The sequence below is a fragment of the Tympanuchus pallidicinctus genome, unplaced genomic scaffold (genome assembly GCF_026119805.1).
Source record: "Tympanuchus pallidicinctus isolate F22 unplaced genomic scaffold, pur_lepc_1.0 scaffold8, whole genome shotgun sequence".
Lineage (NCBI taxonomy): Eukaryota > Metazoa > Chordata > Aves > Galliformes > Phasianidae > Tympanuchus > Tympanuchus pallidicinctus.
In genome coordinates, this window is record NW_026294802.1 from 1,345,267 (window position 1) to 1,367,858 (window position 22,592).

General features: G+C 38.2%; 1 protein-coding gene across 2 annotated transcripts; it reads right to left on the bottom strand.

Annotated features, from left to right (window-relative positions):
- Nucleotides 1-10,047: 10,047 nt before the first annotated feature.
- On the bottom strand, nt 10,048-16,638 carry MGST1 (microsomal glutathione S-transferase 1). Of its 2 annotated transcripts, none has more exons than XM_052669293.1 (4): nt 16,506-16,638; nt 13,528-13,675; nt 12,211-12,305; nt 10,048-10,475 (listed from the first exon to the last, which is right to left on the bottom strand). In XM_052669293.1, exons 2-4 carry the CDS (start codon nt 13,651-13,653, stop codon nt 10,229-10,231), a joined length of 468 nt encoding a protein of 155 aa, XP_052525253.1. In that variant the 5' UTR covers nt 13,654-13,675; nt 16,506-16,638; the 3' UTR covers nt 10,048-10,228. The 2 variants fall into 2 exon arrangements, with proteins under 2 accessions (XP_052525253.1, XP_052525254.1); XM_052669294.1 differs by having other exon boundaries at nt 13,528-13,687; nt 16,506-16,600.
- Nucleotides 16,639-22,592: the final 5,954 nt, after the last annotated feature.

Genomic DNA, 22,592 nt, shown 5'->3' on the forward strand with positions numbered 1-22,592 from the left:
ATCCTCTACCTCTACTTCACCCTTGTGAAGCCACGTTTAGAATACTGTGTCCATTTCCAGGCTCCTCGGCTCAAAAAAGGCAGGGATCTCCTAGAGAGAGCCCAGTGGAAGGCCACAAAGATGATATAGGGCTTGGAGCATCTCCATCTGAGGAAAGGATGAGCAGCCTACTTGTGCAACCTATGGTAAGGAACCTCCTTCAACAGGGGGGTTGGACTTGAGGATCTCTTGAGGTCCATTCCAACACCTGCAATTCTGTAACTCTGTCATAATACATGACTTAGTAAAAAACAACAACAACAAAAAACAATATGAATGAAATATAGCCTATTAGTGCTCCAGTTATAGCTCTTAGTTTATATGAGCTGAAGCAAGCAATTGTAACTCTTTGTCTGAGATACCTAGCTGTTTTGCAATCAGATTCTCACTGGTATTAAGGTCCTGATAATGAAACCAACTTGTCAGCATTTGGTGCTTCTCTAATGGAACCATATAGCTCAGCTACATATCTGGGCTAGGTAAAATCAAATGGCTGTAAAACAAGGGTCCTCATTCAATAGGGCTTTTTTTTGTTCACTGAACTTATTTATTGTTCTACTGGAAAGAAAGAAAAAAAAAAGAAAAAAAGGCAAAAATGAAAAAAAAAATCAAAACAGTTTCACTTTGTATGCATTCCTGGTCAACACTAAACATCCTTCTGGGTAGCATGTGAAAATATAGGAGAGTTTAAATGCTCTATTTGAAAGAAGAAAAATATATCTTTTAAGCAATCAAGTCTAACTGTGAGATCTAAAAATATCTGTTCCATATGTTCAAGTCAGAAGTAAAGTAATATTAAGTATGTACAAGAAAGTTCAGGTAGTAAGAGCAAATGATTAAAATAAAAGTCCCTTGGGTCAAAATGCAAAAGTAGTAGACATAGATAAAGCACCAGGGGAAGAAGATGAAATACAAACAGGATGTGCTGTGGTGTCCGAATGAGACACATTACTAAAAAAAGTGTTGCATCATTAAACACTCCATCAACTAGTTCTGCCAGAGCTGCAATGGACCCTCTGTTGCCCACACCAAGTTCACTGACAGCACAGAGACTTTGGAGAATATGATAACCTCACATCACTCTCCAATATGTTTGCTAGTCTCACGTCAATACTTCTAAACAGATGAGGGAGAAAGTTTATACCTCAGTTTAAGGAGAAGCAATAGTTATACTAACACCTGAGAAACTATTTCAATTGTGTGATGGAACTCTTATTATGTGACTGAGACTAGTATTGCTATCTCAATTTTGTCAGTCAGTCACTGATCTTCAGTTAATGTCAAATCTGTTGTCCACCACTTCTGTTGCATTTATGAAAGGTACTTGGGTAGATCTCTAGGTGTCACCTAGAGTTCTGGATAGAAAACATCCTGAAGGTATTTAAGTATCCCATATCTGACCACCGTGCTCACAATAAAGTGCTGAATGCCATCAATCCACACTGCAATCCTTAATCCTAGGTGCCCTTAACGATGATCCCTCCCTGGCCTCCATGGCACTCTGCAGTACCCAACCCATTGTCTGACTGAACACAGACCTTTCTGAGCTACTCCAGACTTCAATTTTAAGCAGCTGCGTAGAAGTTAGAACTAAGTTAGAACTAAGTCAGAACTGTTCATATGGGGTGGTTCTAGATGATAGATAAGTTTAAATAAGGATAGCTAAATGTATAGAATATCTACTGTGTCTGTTGTAAAAATAATTGTAATGTTTTACAAAATAACATCTTGATTCCTCTATTCAGAGAAATACTATGTATTGATTTTTTTGTTGTTGCTCAATTTGTTTCAGAAAGAGTTTTTTAAATGTTTATTCAGATCTTACAATTCTATTCAATTTTTTAAATGACTACTTTTTTTGGTTGCTAAAAAATCTCACTCAGTTTATCTATTCCATGCTGCCATGTGTGAAAATTTTCAGGGAAAAAAAAAAACCCCACAAAATATTAGTAACTGAAAGTTTAAAGAAAAAATAACTTCTATTCTTACTTTGTGAAGTACACAAAGAAAATGTACATTATTTACTTTTTGTTCTTTGTACTTACTCGTATTTACTCATTTATTTCCATGCCAGTGAAGTAGCAAGTACTTTCTTTTAGCATGGTTTATACTTTTACACACAAACATACATGCACACATATGAGGGAAGAAAATAAAAAAAAAAAAATTAAATGGCAAACAATGAATGAGAAAAATACACTTAAAAAAGGCTCCTCTTGATTGCAAACCCCCAGAAAACGGCAAAAGGACTTGAGGACATGAAACTCATATTAGCCTGTTTGTTTTTAATTGACTAGATTTCAAGTTGACAGTGTCCCCTTTTAGCAGTGTTCAGAACAAAACAGCGCCACATGGCCAGCAGGATCCATTTTAAAGTGGTGCTCTCTTATGTTCCCTGCTGAGGATTGCACCATATGAGCCATCAGTAACGCCAAGTCAAAGGCCAACCATCAATACAGCTCTTGCTGGGATCAAGAATAAGTAAACAATGGACCAGGCACTTCTAGAGGTAGTTATAGCAGAGTTAAACGTGAAGTAAGGTGGCAACTGACAGTTCTGGTTTGTTTGTTTTTTTTTTCCTGAGATTTTACAATACAATATTTTATCTATTGCTTGCAGTAAATATTCTAGTACAGACTCATACATACTCTAAATACTCATAAATACTCTAATACAGACACAGTGCATATACTTCATTAAATGAAGGGAATATGATTGAGACTACTTGTCGAGGCAAAAAGCCTGTAAAAATCAGTGGGAATCTTTTCATTGAATCACCGGTCTCTGAATCAGTTCTGTAGTCAATCTGTTGTTACCCAGATATCATGGCGATGAGAATTTAGAAGTAACATACAGATGTGTGCTTACTCATTACATTCACTCATAAAAGTATATTTTTATTTAGCAGAGGTCAATGCATTTGGGCTAAGCTTCTCTTTCTAGATGCACACATGCCTAGAGTTAAAAACTCCTACAATAGAAGTTCACTGAAAACAGGCTATTACTTCAAGACCCATCTGATTTAATAGGGTTTGCTGCTTTTCTTCATGCTCCTTACATTCCAGCTACAGGACAGTTTAAGCTTTTTGTCGGAAGGATTCACTTCTGTGTATGCAGGAGTGGTTTCCTCAAATCCCACTAACCTCATCTTGCAGGTTTCTCTATAACTCTTGCATACATAAGACTTAATTGAACAAATTAAGAAAATCATATAAACCGCCTTGCAAGGACATACTTTGTCTAATCCTAAAACTCACCTAACAGTTGTCATCCATCTTTGTGTATGACTCATTCCAATTTGTCACATTACCATTCACAAGGATTTAAAAAGCTACAAAAGTAGGTGATGGACATCCACTGCAGAGTATTATCTAACTTGCTCCATACTCCTGAGATCTGACTGTGCCTTTTGACAGCTTTCCAAGCATATTTCCCCATTTCTAGAATGAAATTGAACCTTTGCACTTTATTATTATTGTTCTCTTTGAGCAAAAAAAAAAAAAAAAAAAAAAAAAAAAGGTAATTGGGCATGAAAAGTTCAAATCCATTAAATAAAAACTCAATTTAAAATATTTTACATCCGCCAAGCAAGGTCCCATTCATTATGCTGACACTGTACTCCACCTCTGTGCCAAGTTGATCACTCAAAAATGCCCCCCACCACTTCCCTGGCATTTGGTGTGACAAGTAAATATGCTGTGTAGACATTACTTTAGAGGGCATCCCAGTTTTGTATAAATAAAAGCAACATTTTGTTATAGCACCTTTCAATTCAAAGCTGAATTCTGTAACTATTGAGATGCTTTCAATAAAACTATTTGCATTGTGTGTGTCCTTTGGATATTGTGGCAGAACAGGTAACAGGGTTCTGTCAGCTCTATGTACATAGCTTCTGAGTTTTGTTTCTGCTCCTTTACTTATGGTAAGTTTTTTTAACAGTCTCAGCCTTTCTCAGATTACCTTGCTGCTAAATTCTAAATACAAATCATAACATGTATTTACTTAAGGAAACCAATAGCAGGCAAATAAAAGTTAAATTGCACAGCTCCGGAGAAACCTCAGTAGAAGAATTTAAACATTGCAGTCATTTGGCAGCATATTAATTGAAAAACTAAAACAAAACAAAACAGTGTAATGCTTCTGCCATAGTTTAAATATAGAGTTTTCACAAAGGTCACTTTCCCCATAAAGGCTTTTTAGTAAAAAGAGACAGTAGTTAGCCTTAATAGTTCTTTAAAGCTAGCAAAATATTTTTCCCCTACAACTCAACCTGCCAGAGTTGTAGAACACAGTTACTTTATTCTTTACAAGCCCAGATCAGAATCCTAATAAAAAAGCCGAAGAGGGACATCTAGTGGTAACATGCATGAAATTAAGCAATAGCAGGAGGAAAAAACCTACTACCATGACTACGGATCTCAGAGAATAGCTTGTTTCTTATCAGCAATGAAGAAAGGATTAAGAGAACACTGAAATGAAATACTAATTATAAGCCCTGACCATTCTATTATTTTCTAACATACAAAAACTTAATAATGGCTACATACTTAACACTACACTCCACCTTGGCAAGCTAGAAAGACGAAGCAAAACAGGAGAGCTAAGAATTGCTTATTTAAGTAAGTTTGATTTGTTTTAAGAAAACCAAATTACTCAAAATGAACTAATTATAAATGAAAAGGTCTTAAAGAAACATCTCTGTCACAGAATTCCAGACAGAAAAAAAGAAGCTGTACTCAGTCTTTCACGAGCAGAACAATCTCATGAAAAATTAAGACCAGGAAAACTAATTTCATTTACCTTGAAAGTCTATAGGTATATCAAACTGCACTAAAGGGCTGACCGTTAACAGAAACTAAAACTAAATTCCAGTTTAACAGAATTTCCAAAAGCTCACCAAATGAGCAAACAATAAGATCCAGTTCTAAAAGTGAACATTTTATCACAATCATCATGAAGTGCTCATGGAACATTAGTGAAATAAGCCATCTGTCAGCTAGCAAGGCAGGTCAGTAGTACTAAACTCTTCCCAAGCAGACAAGATGAGATGAACAGCAAACTCCAAGCTGCTGGAAAGAAAATAGTAGAGCTAAGTAGCACTAGCGGCAGAGTCCCAGTTAACATTAGCATGAAAGATCACCCGAATTTGTAACAAACTAGATCTTTCTTACAAAAATACCCTTTAAGCATACAGAAGAGACATTCACGTGAAGAGTACACACATTATAGAAGTAGGACATTCCCTTGAGAAAACAGCTGGGATGAAAAAAAAGAAAAAAAGGACAGTTTATAGCTGGGCCTTCCACAGTGAAACAGATGTCTGAATTGAGAACAATGAACTTACTTAAAACCCACAATAAAACAATCTGCCAAATATCAGTATGCCTAAGGCATTAAAAGTACGCATATTTTGCTACAAACTAAGGACACTGGTGGTGATGAGGTGCAACTTTCTACACCGGCCTCTTCTGTGTCATGCTGGACAGCTGCTCCTTGTCAAAAATACAGCTTCTGAGTTGGACCACAATTACTTTCTTGTGAAAGATGCATGGTAAGCAACTTTGTGTTGTATGGCTGAAGATATGCACATTAAAATACAACTGCAAAGCTGAGGTGTCACTTTCTATCAAAAGATGAAGCAGATGAACTTCTAGCTTTATAACAATGATAGAGGTCTACTAGGTACCTGAAGAGTAATAAGTTTAACCTACCTTGAGCACTTCTGTGACAATTCCACTTATACTGGTCCCTACAGTTCCTCTCTAAATTGAGGGTTACAGATATGAAGCACAGAAATTCTTTCAAGGAACATGGAGCAACCTACAGAGCTTTTTGTTCATCTCCTAGAAAAATTCACCCTTGCTTTGAAGGACTTTCCCGATTTCCCATGAATGTGTGACAGTCAAAAGGGAAACAAGATAAATTATCAAGCACACATCATATGTGAATTTCCACGAGAAAAAAAAAATAAGAAATTATCTTTGCCAATGCTGTAGGAGTGCCATTAATATAAGGACAGTATTATAAGCTATTATTTGTAATTAACTGTCAACTCCTACCTCCTAAATGCGGTCTGCATGCCACACAGGCTCCTTAAGAGGCAGCTGGTTGAACAGAACTAGCTACAGAGTTTACCTAGCCAATGGGTCATATCCATTCTGATTTCTGGTATTAACAATCCTCTTTGCAGACATATACGATGACTAGATGTACAAGGAAAAACATCCTTAATCACAAATTTATTTTAACTCGAGACAATAAGCCTATAAAATAGAACTGAAGAAGCAGAATGCTGCCTACCTCTCTGAAAACACCTATCCTTTTTATCTTCAGTTAGTAGGCTACATTGAGTCTTCTACTTCATGCTGCACTGAGCTATCATAAAAATATCCCTCTCCTATCACTTTCTTTTTCTCCTCATTGTTTCTACAGGACTGCCACTACCGTCTAAATTTATTCTCCTCACTGGACAAGTAGTACCCATGAGGCAAACACTCCTCTTTTTTTTTTCTTCTTCTTCTTTTTTTTTTTTTTTTTAAAAGACAGTCAGGCTTCTTGGAACTCCCTCTTCTTATCCACTCTCAAAAGTCCACAAGAACAAGTAAGATATAGAATAAAAGAAAGATGCTAACTGTCAGTGGTGATACGCACTGGGATCCACCAGCAAAGAACTAGAGATGAAGGCATTTCGTTACAGAGGTTATGTGGCCATTGCTAAAATAACATCCTTTAATGTACAAATAAAAAAATGACTCTCAAATGCGTTTTCATGGCAAAGGAAGCAGCCACCTGGCACACAGGTCAAAATTTGGAAATACCATGTCAAGACGTGGAGGCTGACTACTTAATACAAGTCAGCTACCATTCCCCTATCCATATAGCATATATCTCAGTAGGCTTTGAAGAAAAGTGTGCCAGAGATGTCATTTTCCACTCTTTTATAAGCATGCACTTCAATAAGTTTCTCTCCAGGCCAGCAAGTGATGCCCTACCTCACAATGCTATTAGAATTTATGACATAGGATCATAGTTAGTTCATACATTGCAGGTATTTGTGCAGAATACAGTGTTCTTTTTTACCATAATATACTTTCCTAAGCCTGATTAAATGGTAATAATGTACAGAAAAAACTAATGTCATAATTCACATTTTTCATACCTACTTTTAAAATAGTAGTATTTTTGTGCATATGGAAAGAGGCTCTAAATTCTTTTTGCTTTATTTTTACTTTTCTTAGAGTGAACAGCAAAGAAGAGCAGGATGCTTTGTAGGAGGAAAGCACCTGTGTAAGATATTTCATGTTCTTCCTCACATCACAATAATTTTATAACTGCCTTGATTAAAATAAATAAATAAATCCTGGTTTTAAAGACTAAATTTTGTGTGTATCTGTATTTCAGAGAGAAGCAAGTCAAAGAAAGAAGTGGATCGATGCCTGTTTCCTAATGTTTCTGACTAAAGATCACACACCATTCTGGAAGACATGCTGTAATTAAAACTAACCTCAGACCAAGGGCAGCCATTCCATGGCATATTTTCCACTAGAGGTCAGGCTGAAGGAGGTAATGATCTATTTTAGTTTCCAAAAATATCTGAGCAAGAGTTACTAAACAAGTTTGGGAAGTTCTAAAATCAGTATTTAATTAAAACCACTTTGTTTCACTTAAAGTGAATCACAGATATACATTTTTCTAAGTGTCTATCAGCTGGAGCTATTTAATCATGAGTATTTTAATGTTTGTCAATACAACTTTCCACAGAGCATTTGATGTGCTCTGTGATCTCAGATAAGAGGACAAGGTTTGTACAGTAATGGAGAAGAGAAAGGTCTTTCTTAAACTTCAGCTTTGGAATGAAAAATATGTTAAAAAAAAAGTTTGATTAATAACAGCCAATATTCTAATTATTTTTTAAAGGCTGTTCTTTAAGTCTTCATCTTTTGCTTTTAGAAAGGATATACATTACAAGCAATGTTCATCAAAAATCTAGACTGAATTAGCTTCTGCAAATAACTAGGAAGAAACATTGCTTAGTACAGAGCAATGCAGATTTCTGATGACTATAATATTTTTCAAAACTCCAAAGTGATTTACAAGCCTAAGCTTTTATTTTCCTTTATTTTGATGATATGCAATTTCAAAAGCACCAGACCACCTTCGTGAAGCAAGCACCCTGAAGGCAGTGTAGTTCAGACACAGACTTTATTCCAGAAATTCAAGGAAACAGCCTATGTATCATTTATAGTTTGAAACATCTGTTTTGTTATTACAGGACGTGAAGTCATGCTCAGATGGCAAGTCCTAGCTCAGAGCTCTTTGACAGTCACCAACCCTCTCAGCAAGTGGTTACAGCACATCTATCTGCAGACACAACTAAAAGGCAAAGTAATTTCATCTAAAAAACACATAAGCATTTACTCACAGAGCTGAAATCTATACCAAGGAGTTGCTCACATGTTCATACTTCTAAAAATGAAGCAGTCCATGTTCAGCACAGTGAGTGTATGCTCAGTGCTTTGTTAACAGTGAGCAAATGGAAGCAAATGAAAGAAAGATAAACAGAAACCCTTAGAAATACCTAGAGTAATTCAATATTATTCTGTGTTTTTCTTGCATTTATTTCAAACTTATATTTTATTTTCCTTTGCTCCCACAAACACCATCTGTGAATCTGGGTGGGGTACACGCTCAATCTGTGAGATCTGTCTTAGCAGATTCGATGAATCTCTGACTGCCAGCAATGTGGAAATATGTTATGTAGGTTGTTCTGAAAGTAATGCCTCCTATTTATTTCCATGGGAACTACAACAGCTACAAACAGCACAACAACTATTTGTTAAAGGAAATTCTCAGCTACAACACCCTATTTTTCAACTTAATGACCACCTTTAGCTATGCATTTTTCATTGGGAATGAACAAGAACCTGAATGCTATGCTTCATACAAGTTTGCATCAGTGGAGTTGACCCACCGTTCCCATCACCACTACTGAAAAGCACCACCCATCACCTCACTGTCTGGTCCCTTGTCTTGCCACTACCAGCTCTCCTTAAAATAAAAAGGGCTGATGAGAAATGTGACATTGTTAAAATCATACTACCCCAGATGGCTGGTATTAACATTCCATTCTTCTATTTAAAACTTATCAATAACCAGCACACTAGATATAAAGTCTTTTCTAGTTATTTTCTTTCCCTGCAATTTTGTGCTATCGTTTAAGCCATACTTACATGAAGAAGCGAACAAGACCAGGAAGAGTCCTTTAAAGGAAATACTTCAAACTAACACATCATAGAAAGATATAAGCAAAGAACAAATTTCCTATCAGGGACATATTTATGACTGTATGACATACAAACTAATTATATATTCACTTCTGAAATACTTGATATTTGTAAGTGTCACTCATTTTACAATGAACTTATTCAAAAATGAAAAAAAGATCTTCTACAAAGGATTTGCTTCATGCAGTACAAAACCTAGGTATGGCCTAACTTCCACAAAAATAATTACTTCAAAATTTCTTCACTGTCACTAAACAGAGTTTAACCCAAATATCTTTTTTTTTTTTTCTTTAATCTATTCATCTGAGTGAAATGGAGCTATAACGGTTTGCATTTTTTAATCCCAAAGTGGATTACACAAAAACAACAATTCCATCAAAGATTTTTTACAAGCCTAGTATTACTGGCTACATCTTATTATTAAGGTAAGCATTCTTCAAAGAACTGTATGATTGGAAATCTCTTTCTGATACATAGTGACATTCTATTTGCCGGCTGCAGTTAGAAGTGTCAAAATGAAAACAAAAATTCAAACACATTTTTTTTCATCTTGTCTTTATTGATTTAGACTTCAGAGCTACAGCCAAAAATAGTGCATCTGTAGAAAATTACCACACATGCTATCAATACAACATCATCGTATGTTTAGAATCGTAAGCACTTGACAAATAGCAAACAGAACATTCAATCTAATATTTTGGCAGTGCAGTCCATGAATAGGGAATACAGGAAAAGGGATTTATTTTTTTTTTCTCCAAGAAGAAATATTTCTAAACAGGAATGAGAAACCTCTGCTGAAAAATGAATTCTAGTCACTCTGTAAAACTTGTGACAACTCATTCTAAACACTAACCACTGGAAACTTTGTGTGGAATGTCAAGTGATGTACAGAAGCTGTGATTCAGCTACAGGTACAATGCTTTACTCAGCACTTTGTATGCCATTGAGATGGTAACTGCATACCCAACTGCCCAAGACAAACCTCTGCTAGGCTGGGGAAGAGGGATCAAGTATGCGAAAGTGTGAAGGATCCTTGCCCCTGCGAAGATCCTAAAATGCAGCAAGGCCGTGGACAGATCAGGGCCACAAAGAGCATACAGCAATCCAATGGCAAAAAATGGGACAATGTTTTCAAGGTCATTCAGGTGGCCTCTGGGGAAAGAAGCAAAATTGTTTTACAGTGTTACATTTTGTTGAATAAATCACTTCAAGAGCCTTTGCTTTTTAGCATCTTCAAAGTGTTCTACTGTTAAGGCCCAAACACTGCTGCTGGCTTTCTCTACAGTTGGAACTTGATGCAGACACGGAAACAGTTTCAACGTGTTCACCTGACATTGCTCTGGTCTCTAGTGCTGCACTCCACATTTTTACACTTCTGATCCTCTGTCTGTAAGCTCTCCATTTTTCTCTAGGATCTTAGTAACATTATGGACTTACATGAGGTATATGAGTGCAACTTGGTGTGCAAGAATGCATCAAAAGAAAGATTATGACAGCGAGAATTTTCTTGCAGCCTCCTACAACCAAACATCAATTAACCAGTTGATTGTGACCGCAACTACTGGACTTCATTGGCAACTGAAACACAGCAGCAAAAGCTTTTGAGTCTCCAGCAGAACTCCAGCCTGTGCAACTGAGACTTCAGTGAGTGTCACTTCCCTAACAAAATAATTTGAGTCAAAGGGGCACCTGGTCTTAAAATTAATATTGACTTAGATGCCTTCTTAAAATTTACAAATAGAAAAAGATTACTGATAACAAAAAGTGCCTATTTTCATTTAACAACTAGCAAATAACTAACAATTCCTCAAGCAATAGAGGGGGGATATAAGGAAAGCTCAGAACATCTTTACTGCATACTGAGATGAGATTCTTCTTTCTCAGACTTTAATCCAAAAGAGCCATACAGAAATATATTATCCTTCACAGAACTACACCTGCAAGGATGCAACATTCTGAAATCAGAGTTGATCCTTGTCTTCTAGATCTTCTTAAATGGTGATTTTAATGAGAACAGCTAGTTCACATTCAAACATTCAAGTTTTTGGTGTAAAAACTTGAATACAGAGAACAAACTAAAAGCTTCATTAAGGAATAACAATAAGTATTAATATAAAAGCTTCCCTTGTTAGCACAAGTATATCAAGCACTATATCTAAAGTTACAATCTTGGTAAAAGAATATTTTTGCCAATAGCTAAATAGAATTAAATACACTGTAAAATTTAGCTCACTGAACTACACTTTACACTCTGCCACAAATCTGGCAAAACAAAACACTTACACCACAGGTTGCACTCTGCCATACTATTATTAGCGTTCTTCCAGAAGGCTGGTCAACTTTCCTATACAGCTGATACACCAGTGAGTAATCCCAATTCAATCCAGCAAAAAGAACATAGGTTTCGACTCTCACACAGTACAATTTGTCAGATTATGCCCTCATTACAACTCTGGAGTTCCACAACTTTAATATAATTTCACTCCTTTTCCCCCTGTTATTTCCCTTATACTTTAATAAAAGATGTAACTATTGCAACTCATGCTCAGATTATATAGAAAACTGATTTATACTGAATATACTCTGATTCATATTAAATCAATGTACAATCATGTTTTACATCTCCTCACTGCTTTTCCCTTGCACTCAGGATATCATTCAACAATGAGCTATTATAGCAAGATAATGAATTCTTACTTTTAGTATGATTGCTGACCATTTGAATGTGGAATAGTTTGTTCACCTTAACAAATTAGTGTAAAAAATTACTACATATTGCAACAGAGAACACACACAGGCTTGCCAAAGAGAACACGATGAAATTAATTCCTTGTTTTAGTACTATTCTGCCACTTAAAATAATTTTTTAAATACTTCCATGCATTACCTGCGTACACGTTCAACATCTGCATCAGTCCGCAGGAATTTTTTAGCACTATCACCTTTACCAAATGATGCTGTATCTTCTGGGTTGGCAAATGCCTGTTTCAAATAAAAACACACAAGTGACATTAGATGCAAGGATGCTTCTACTAGTCAAGGCAACTTGATGGAAAGGTCACCCTTTCTACCAATGCCTCTATAAACCCACATAACTGACCTGCATTTAAATGCACAGAGGACAATACATCATTGAATGGATTACTGATTTCTTGAACCTAGCCCAAGTGTAGCTTGCATACTGACTAATAAATGTAATTTATGCATTTGGATGATGCCTTCTTAGAATATGTATGGATATGGCAGATGACTGAAGCAATGCCAGCGGGCTGATGGAATATCGGAACCTGGAAGGTAGAACTACCATCTAAGTCTCCTTCTCACAATTCTTGACCAATTATCTGAAATCTGCATTCGATTTTGAACAAAATACAGTTCTGTGTGGTCTACTAGACTCAATATTAGGCTGTGCTGAAGACCTAGAGAGCTATCTGAAATCAGCAGTAGCTCAAACGCTGTTCTGATAGGACCTCAAAGGCACTGAGTAACATCCTGAACAACAGCATAATTCACCTGTTTTCTCTTTCACCCAGCAAGAATAAAAAGCTGTATTTGAACACAAAAAGACTGCATTAGACTCTTTGACGTGCTGTCTTGCAGAAGCTGATCTGCTAAGAATAATCACATAGGGCAAATCCAAAGCTCTTTCAGCTCATGATCAAGTGTTTCCAACAATAGCCTGCAAGAGATACCTAGAAATGACCAAGAACAAGGCAAACTACACAATGCTTTTCATGTGCACCCTCTCCTAAACCAGATGCAGCTTCTGCATTACTTTTAAACTTCACTGTATTTTTCATATGCTTATCTAGCTTAGTCATCAATCCATGTAAACTTTTAGCCTGCCTCTTTTTTTTTTTTTTTTTTTTTGTTTTCGGCCTGCATGAAATGGGAAGGCTAAAACAATGAGGGAATGTAAAAAGCTTTAGAATTACTGGATGAAAGGGTCATAATTGCATAAAAATGTAACCCATATGCCCTTTTGGACCCTATTGCATCATTATTCATAACATGGTTTCATATCACATTTTATTTGCTTTACAAACTGGATATCCTGGACACCAGCATTATACACAAGACAGTGGAAAACACAGTTCTGAGAAGTTTTATTTAAAAAAGAATAGAGATGATTTAGAAGGGTAGAATAAGTCAAATGCAGCTGCTGGACACAGTCTCCTAACAGACAGTATTGCCAATTTCTTACCTTTCTTGTGATTCTGAAGTATGCAGTTACAAGGCTCATAAGCATCATTTTTACAAGAACAATAGCTGCATAGGTAGCAAAAGCACGGAAGACTTCATTGTCAATTAGCTGGGTCGATTTAGCCATTTCTCCACTTCTCACTGATGACCTTTGAAAAATACTGAAGTTAGACTGACATTAGAGCATCCCAAAGTTCTGACAACAGGACTGACAGAACGGATTTGGTGGGGTATTTTTTTTAGCATCACTACACTGCAATGACAACACAACTTTGGCTCCCTAAAGAAAGTCGTTTCAAACAAGTTTATTTTTCCTCAATTTACTTCCAGAAAGACATGATCTAATACCTTAAGATGGTAAACTATATTACCATTTTATTTTTCTCTTCTGCTACATTGCTTATTAAACTGTCAATTTTGATAACAAAACTATTTAGTACAATACAAAATTTAGTCGAACTAGAATACTTCTCAAATAACACAACCAGTTACAGACCATCATCTAAACTAATGAATTTCCCTAAGCAATTATCAGGATACAAAGAGACAAAGAGCGTGATGACACAATATATATATTATAGTGCTTAAAGAAGAAAATTAGTATTGCCTACCTTCTTTTTTTTTTTTTTTTTTTTTTGCAAAATGACACAACTATAACTGCACTTCAGTTTTCAAACTAATAGCTGTCTTCCCACCCAGTAATAACTTATGATCAAACTGAGTTAAACATATATATTTTTCCTTTGAGATCCAGTTCTTAAAAGTTGTTTTTAGTATGAGTCACAGGCAAAAATTAAGTTGCAACGACAAAGAACAGAACTATTTATGCATTTACCATGGGAGGTTTAAAGCTAATGGAAGTTCTTTTCAGTGAGGCTCTAACAAACCCACAACCCAATGGAGGTAGTATCTTTTATCAACAACATAAAGACAGTTCTGAGAACTGAATGTGTATAAAATAAAAAGCATGCCCACTTGCACATTTTATTTGTGATCTGCACAGAGTAAGTCTTCAGTCTCACCAACTCGTCACACATTCAGTGAGTTGGACTGCATAAAACAAGTATGTCTTAGCCCCCAGTTGTTTCATTCAATACCAAAATAAATGTACTTTTTTGTCACAATTAACTTCTTTATTTCCTATTATATCTTAACAATGGTCATATATATATATATATATAACTTAACAATATATAACAATATATATATATAACAATACATAACAATTTAACTTAACAATAACTTAACAGTAGTCATATATATATAATATATATAATATTATATTATATATATATTATATAATATATTATAGATATAAAAATATAATATGTATTATTATATATATTATATTATATATTATATATATATAAAATGTACAGATCTAACAATCTTTCATTTTCCTCCAGCAAGGAGTCACTGTCAGCTACAACCAAACCAGGGAAAATGGACCAGCTAAGAGCTGTGTTAAGATTCTTGTTCAGAACACCTCCTTGGTGGGGAACAGGGACAGGACAGAGATAAGCAGCAGCTTGCTCTGTGAAACAAACCTAGCCTTTCCAGAATAGGTCTGGTTGCAACAGTGGAATTTTGCTCCCTCCTTTATCATTTCCAGAACAATGGCTAGATCACTGGGCCAAGAACTGGGACTCACGGTTATGGAACAAGGAGCACCATTCTTTCCACTCACACTGCAGTACAGCAGCTCTGAGGACATCCAGCAACTCAAAAAAGATATTACTCAGCAGTGAACAGAAACTGTCATTTCTAACTTTGTATCACAGCAAGGAGTATGTGTGATTTCATAGGGGAGAAGAAAAAAAAAAAAAGAAAGAAAGAAGAAAAACGAAGAAAGTAAATCTATGGCTTCAGAGCATTTTTCCATAATTAATTTGAAAGCCACACTGAAAATATATTCAAGAACTATGAAAGTCATGAGAAGCTGTTCATGAGAGTATTATTCTCGAATTATACCACACTCGAATTATACCACACTTGTTCATTTTTATGACTTGTAGGTTTAGCATCTTCTAATTTTCTTCAAGCCCAGGTCTTGCCTTCGCTATGAAAATGGAAGATGGAAAACTGAAGACAAAGAATTCATAGTTTTAACACCAGTAGAAAAGCAAAAAATAAATTAAAATAAAATCACACTACATTCAGCAACAGCATAAAACTTAAAGGGGTAAGTCTACTAAACCTGCCAGCAGCCTTATCTGGAAATACAGCACCTCACTGTAGCGTGAACAGAAGTTTGGGTCTGCTAAACGCACAAGCCTAGATCCCATGCACAGGCTCTTCAAAGCAGAGAGGGAAGATATTTCAGTACATCCAGGTCCTCGCTAGGCATTCACATCACATGTTCTGACTGGCTGTGTGTTCCCCATGTGGTTGTTATTAGCCGAAGTTCAGCCGCGATGGCTTTTTGCTGTTCATTTGTTGTATCACCACTTTCCAAAGCGTCACGGCAAGTCCAGCTTCTTCACAACACATGCTCTGTTCTCCCCCACTGAGCTCTGAGCTCTGGCACTACACCCACCCCTTCCATAACCTGCAACCACTTATCCACAGAAGCGCCTTCAAAACCTCGTAAAGAAACGCTCAAAGCCACGCTTTAGTCACGAGGCCTCCTGCTCCCCTATCAAATCCGAGCTGTGAACTCAAAGCACGCTTAAGCTACTGTAGGCCAAAGCGAAACTGCGCCTTTTTGGACATTGGGAGAGTCAGAAAACACTCTGACACAGAGCAGAGCCGCGGATATCGCTGGCCCGGCCACCTCTCCCCACACCGCGGCCTTGCAGCGAGCTCCAGACACCGGGCCTCCCTCTCGTCGCCCCCCCGGCCAGCTCCCAGCGCTCCCCCCAGGCGGTGCCCGGGGAAACCCCGCCGCCTTTCGCGGAGCACAGCCTCGGGGAGGGCACAGAAACCTTCCGCTCCGCTCCAGCCCGCAACGGGAGCCGCCATCACGCAGCACCCACGCACCTCACCGAGTCTTTTCGGAGAACGCACACAACGTGACGACCCTACCGAGCTCGGCCGGACACTACGTTTCCGCCCAGCCCCAGGGCCCGGCCCCGCCTTGCCTCGCCTCCTCGGCTCGGAGGCGGGTCTCGGGCGGGCGCGGCGGGAGGCTGGGGGTTGCGTGCTCGCGGAAGTGGTTAGGGGTCACTGTGGCTGTTGTTGGGGTGAGAGTGGCCTTGATGGCCTCGGGGTCTCCTTGCGACTTCCCGGCAGACCCGGCTGCTGGTTCGTCAGCAGCCCTTTGCCTGATTGACCCTTGCCAGCATTACCTGAAAGACAACGGCAGGAAAAAGCAAATAAACCACAAAAAGCACTTTGGTTTGTACCTTCACAGGCATAAGGAGTTATAAAATCCTGGAGGGAAATCAAAGTTAGCAGCCCGAGCAGGCATCATTAGAAATAGAATTGCTGAGGTTGGAAAAGGCCACCAAGATCATCTAGTCCAACCGTCAGCCCATCCCCACCATGCCCACGAACCACATCTCTAAGTATCACATCTACACATTTCTTGAACACCTGTAGGAATAGTGACCTCACCACTTCCCTGAGCAGCCTGTTCCTATGCATCACCACTCTTTCTAAGAAGAAATTACTCATAAAAAACCTCCCCTGGTGCAACCTGAGGCCATCGCCTCTGGTCCTGTTACCAGGGTGAAAAGCCCAGCTGACACCTTGCCATAATGCCACAAGCTCCTTTCAGGGAGTTGTAGGGAGGGATAAGGTCACCCTTGAGCCTCCTCCAGGATGGACGATCCCAGTTCTCTCAGCTGCTCCCTGTAAGACTTGTGCTTCAGACTTTGCAGCTTCATTGTCCTTCTCTGGACACGCACCAGGGTCACAAATTTCGTGTCATGAGGGGCCCAAACAGCGCAGTACTTGAGGTGCGGCCTCACTAGTGCTGTGTATGATGCACCATGTTCAGTGATGACACAAGCTCCCAAATGGTCTCAAAGCTTACTTGAAAAACTACTAAAGTGCCTAAAATCTTAGTACTTTCAGTCCTTACTTTCAGATGGTGGATCTGAACTTTAACCAAAGGCAAAGTTCGTTTTGTTGTGAAACCACCAGTGCTGTTGCAGTTAACAAGCATCGTGCTGTTTTGCAATGCCGAACTGAAAATAAAGGAACTTCAGTGCTGGGCATCAGCTTCTCCTAACCAACTCGGTTAAGTGCGATGAAAGGAGGAAACCTGGTGTGCAAACTTCCCTCTGCTTCTGCAAAGAAAAAGGCACTATTCCCTTGACACTCCTTTTCATAACTGAAACAGTGTTTGTGACTAAGCTTATATAAACAAGGCTGAGAAAGATGTACACAGATGTACTCAGGTACACAATAAGGATTTCAAAAATAATCCTAAAGCTATGCATGAAGTAGAAAGGAATACAGCTTTTAAAGCTGCATCATTATTGAAAAACTGATATTGTATACACGTATCCAACATTATTTGAGGCTATTTCAATGCCTCATGTCACATTCAGCACCTTTGTTTTCAGACCTACTGTGTCTGGTTTTATTAACCATCAAACAGCAAAATTCAGTTGTGCAAGGACTTTAGCTCATAAACTGTTTTTAATTGACTATAAGAGTTGAGTTGAACAACCTTTGTTCCCAGCAGTGACACAGCAAATTGTATTTTACTTGAAGTCAACAAAGCAAGTCATGTGAGTGCAAATACTGTAGGTGAGAGAGTGAAAATTTTGCAGATTTTTTTTACACAGGGAATGAATTTCTAAAAATTCTGGAAATGTTTCAGCAGTTCATAACTGTTCATTCAAGGCAGAAATTTTATCTTAATAAATATTTGTATGCCACCTAATATTATATATCCCAATTACATGATCTAATTAGTCATTATGATAAAAATATAATTATTTTCTATTACCTCATCTTTTTTTTTTTTTTTACTGTTTAATACTGTACTCCTTGTCTGAAGGAGGTAAACCTACTAAGTTAACAGATTTAAATTAAATCCACATTATTATACTTGTGCAGAAAAGTTGGTAATTGATTTATATGCATTTCGTAGAATCATAGAATCCTTAGAGTATGAAGGGACTTTTAAAGGCCATCCAGTCCAACTCCCCTGTAGTGAACAGGGACACCCGAAGCTAGATCAGGTTGCTCAGAGCCTGGTCCAGCCTGGCCTTGAATGTCTCCAGGGACAGGGCAGCAAACATATCTCTGGGCAGACAACCCTTGCTGTAAAATATTTTTTCTTTATATACAACCTAAACCTACCTTCTTTTGGTTTGAAATCATTTATCCTTGTTCTGTCACCACAGACCCTGCTAAAGAGTCTGTCCCCTTCCTTCTTTAAAGCCCCCCCTTTAGATACTGAAATGCCACTATCAGTTCTCCCCTGAGTTTTCTCTTCTCTAGGCTGAACAGCTCCTGCTTTCTCAGCTTCTTCTTGTAGGGGAGGTGTTCCATCACTGGAATCATTTTTGTGGCCCTCCTCTGGATGCACTCCAACAGGTCTGTGTCTCTCCTGGACTCCACATCTGGACACAGTACTACAAGTGCAGTCTCCCCAGTGCAGAGTAGAGGGGCAGGATCACCTCCCTCACCGTGCTGGCCATGCATCTTTTGATGCAGCCCGGGATACAGTTGGCTTTCTGGGCTGTCAGGGCACACTGCTGGCTCATTAGTAGTTTGCCATAGACCAGTATCCCCAAGTCCTTTTCTTCAGGGCTGTGCTTAATCCTTTCATTCCCCAGCTTGTATCGGTAGTAAAGGTTGCTGTAACTGAGGTGCAAGACCTTTTGGCTTTGTTGAGCCTCACTAAGTTCTCCTGGGCCCACTGCTCAAGCCTGTTTAGGTCCTCCTGGATGGCATCTTGTTCCTCAGGTGTGTCCACTACATCACACAGCTTGATGTCATCTGCAGACTTGCAGAGGGTGCATTCGATGCCACTGTTGATGTCATTGATTAAGGTATTAAGAGTATTGGTCCCAGTGTTCACCCAAAGGGGACACTACTCATCAAGATCTAGACCTGGAAATGCCAGAATGCCAGGAGAAAGACCATAGATACAGATAGGATTTAAAGAAAATCAGAAACACAGACAGAAATTCTACAAAAAAATCACCCTTTCCTTTGGATTTCTCATTTCGGTTTTATGGATTCTGGAAATTTAAGGGAGGGAATGGAGAGGGGAGGGAACGAAGAGGGGATGATAGAAGGGGGAAGGGAGGAGAAGGGAGGTTAAAGGAAGGTTAAGGGAAGGGGAAAAAAAAAAAGAAAATAAACAAGAATAGAAGGCAGTATTTCTTGCAAACTGACTGCTTAAGAGTGGGGGGGAGAAGAGTCTAAATAGAGTGCAAAATTCGGGCTATCGTCAGTAAAACAGAAGTGAACTTGTGCTCAAGGTGTATTTTCTCTTAAAAGTTCAGTAGCAGCATAAAGTGCCTGTACAACATTTGAAAACTGCTGTGATCTAAGTGAGATACATAACTATGGCTACAGTTGCTCCTGAGGGACCCATTCTCACAGTCCTTACTTGTGAATTTTCCCTTTGATGCTAATAGGATTACTCTTCTAAATCAGTGATGCCGTATCAGCCCAATGCCCAGGGTTATACCAATCATGAAGGGCTTGATCTTGCAAGCCTCATTCATGTGAGAAACACTTTTTCACGACAGTTTTCTCATTGACTTGAAAAACTATCCATATAGCCAGAGACAGTAGAATCAGGACACAAATTTTGGGTCAGCATAAAAGTAGGAATACACGTTTTTCATTTAACCTCCAAGAAGGAATAGATACTTCCCAGTGAGGTCAGATAAATATAATCATTCTCTTTTGACTGCAGGGAAGGCAAAGGAGAAGCATGTATTGATCAACCCTGTTCCATCTTGTCTCCTTCTGTGGCTCCATTTACTCATCATGATTGGACTGGTAAAGAATGTACCAACAATACTTTTTCACCCCACCTGAAGCTTCTGCTCACCCTCTTGCCCCTTGCTAACATAAATTAGTTGTGTAGCTGTTCTGTAAAACTGGGGAGTTAATACCTCGTGCCTTATAACAACTAATGATTTACAGAGTAAAACAAATCATGAACAGTGAGATATAGTACATATTTTAACTCAAAACCTGTTTAATGCCAAAGTGTAACATAAATGCTTAGTATAATGGACCAGTCAGTTTTTGTCCATGAAAACCTACCTCCTCTGATTAGAAAGCACTTTCACTATATCAAATGTTGACGTTCATGTAATTTCACTGCGATTCACATGCATCTGCTTCAGAAGATCTCACACTGCTATATATGTTGCTCCAAAAGTAATGCCTCCTGTTTATTTCCATGGAGACTACAGCACCTACAAACAGCTGAATGGCACTATTTGATAGCATGAATTCTCATCTACAAAACACTGTTTTTCAACATAGTCACCACCATTAACTATGCATTTTCACTAGGAATGAACAAGAGCCTGCATGCCACTTTCAAAAAAACCTGCACTAGAGGAGGTGACACACTGTTGCTGTTGCCACTGCTGAAATGCGCCGTCCACCACCTCACTGTGCTCACCTTCAGTGTTTGTTCTCCATAAAATTTTAACAAATGTTGATGAATGTCAGTGAGTGTCATTATTTTGCATGGAGAAATTAAATGACACAACTTTTCTTCATATGCACTTCCATGATGCCATTTTGTCAGACTGCCTCTTTGCTGCCATTTGTTGCACTGCAACAAGATGCAATGGAATATTGGTGGGAAGGTTCAACCTCTACTGTCATATCACCAGCATCCATCTCTGACATTCTGGGCCAACATACCAACATGGGAGGTTTTACTTTTGGAGAAGCTCTTGTAGTTTCTCTGGGGAATTGCTTTAAAAATAGTGATCTTTCTTCAGTTAGGAATGTTTCCTACTGGTTATAGCTCAGTGAAGGCTTCTCTGGCATATGCAGCCTTTTGATTGGAGTTAGGACTCAAGACCAGATATGTACATCCCATGTGTTTCTTCTAGTACATTCAGTTAGGATGATCTCTACTCGGAAACTCAAACAATGAATGCACAGAAACTGAGGCAACACAACAAATCACAGTTGCACCAAAATAGATGTCTCTTATTTCATTAAAAATGTCTTTACAGTTCCTCATTTTATTAGTGTAAGGGCTGTAGCACAGAACATTCTTCACATTGTGAGCTTCCAGAGGCAGGAAGTGTTCTGTGTTTATACAGAACCAGCCTGACTGCATTCTCATCAGTTTGTAAGATGGGCTGTTCACCGGCACCTCTATATACTTATAACAATAATCAAAGAGAATCTTCTCACTTTTTTAACAGGCATGTGGTGTACACATTGTCAGTTCTTTTGTTTGATTTTTGAACAAGTGTTCATCCTAATGTGTTCTTATTCATCAGACTGTGTGGAGAACAACAGTTCTCAGCAGTCAAAGTTAGATTGTTTAAAGAATTCCAGTCACTCACTTATGAGAAGGAAAAAAAAAGTAGATGACATATTTGACCAGTTTCAGTAGGAGGTGACTGGCAAGTAGGAAGAAAAGGCAAAGGGGGACAATCTCTATAAAGCACAGGAATGATCATGTCTACTGTTTACCTTTTCAGTTATACCTTTCCAGAAATTCCACACAGCTCATTTGATAGCCAGTTAAAGGGACAGTGAGAAAGGTTATCTTCTGAAGTTGCTTACTTACTTCCATAAAGCTGTTTCAGTGAACACGTAAAACAAGGATTAAGAGTCAGGATGTGGACATAAAAGAAATATTCAAGCTCATGAAAAATATTTGTAGACTGATGCTGTACTTATCTTGATGCCTAAGCTAAGGAAGAACCCAGAAAAGTTTGAGCAAGCGTAGAGGTGAGCCATTTCAGTGGGTCTGTTTATTAAGCACATCATGGAACACAGTTTGCTTTAATTCTTGCTTTGCTGCATGTGCATACAGCAGCAACGGTTCCACTTCTGAGGATATATCAGCAGCACAGAACCACCTTTGTGGCTGGCAGTAGTACATATGTGGTGAGGTGTTTAAAGACTCATGCTGTATTGAAGTAAAAAGAGCTGTAACCTCAGCTT

Coding starts and splice junctions, on each gene's coding strand:
- MGST1 (XM_052669293.1), bottom strand. CDS start 13,653: ATGGCTAAATCGACCCAGCTAATTGACAATGAAGTCTTCCGTGCTTTT. Junction 12,306..13,527: donor ACTTCAGAATCACAAGAAAG/GTAAGAAATTGG, acceptor TATTTGAAACAG/GCATTTGCCAACCCAGAAGA. Junction 10,476..12,210: donor GATGTTGAACGTGTACGCAG/GTAATGCATGGA, acceptor TTCTTTCCCCAG/AGGCCACCTGAATGACCTTG.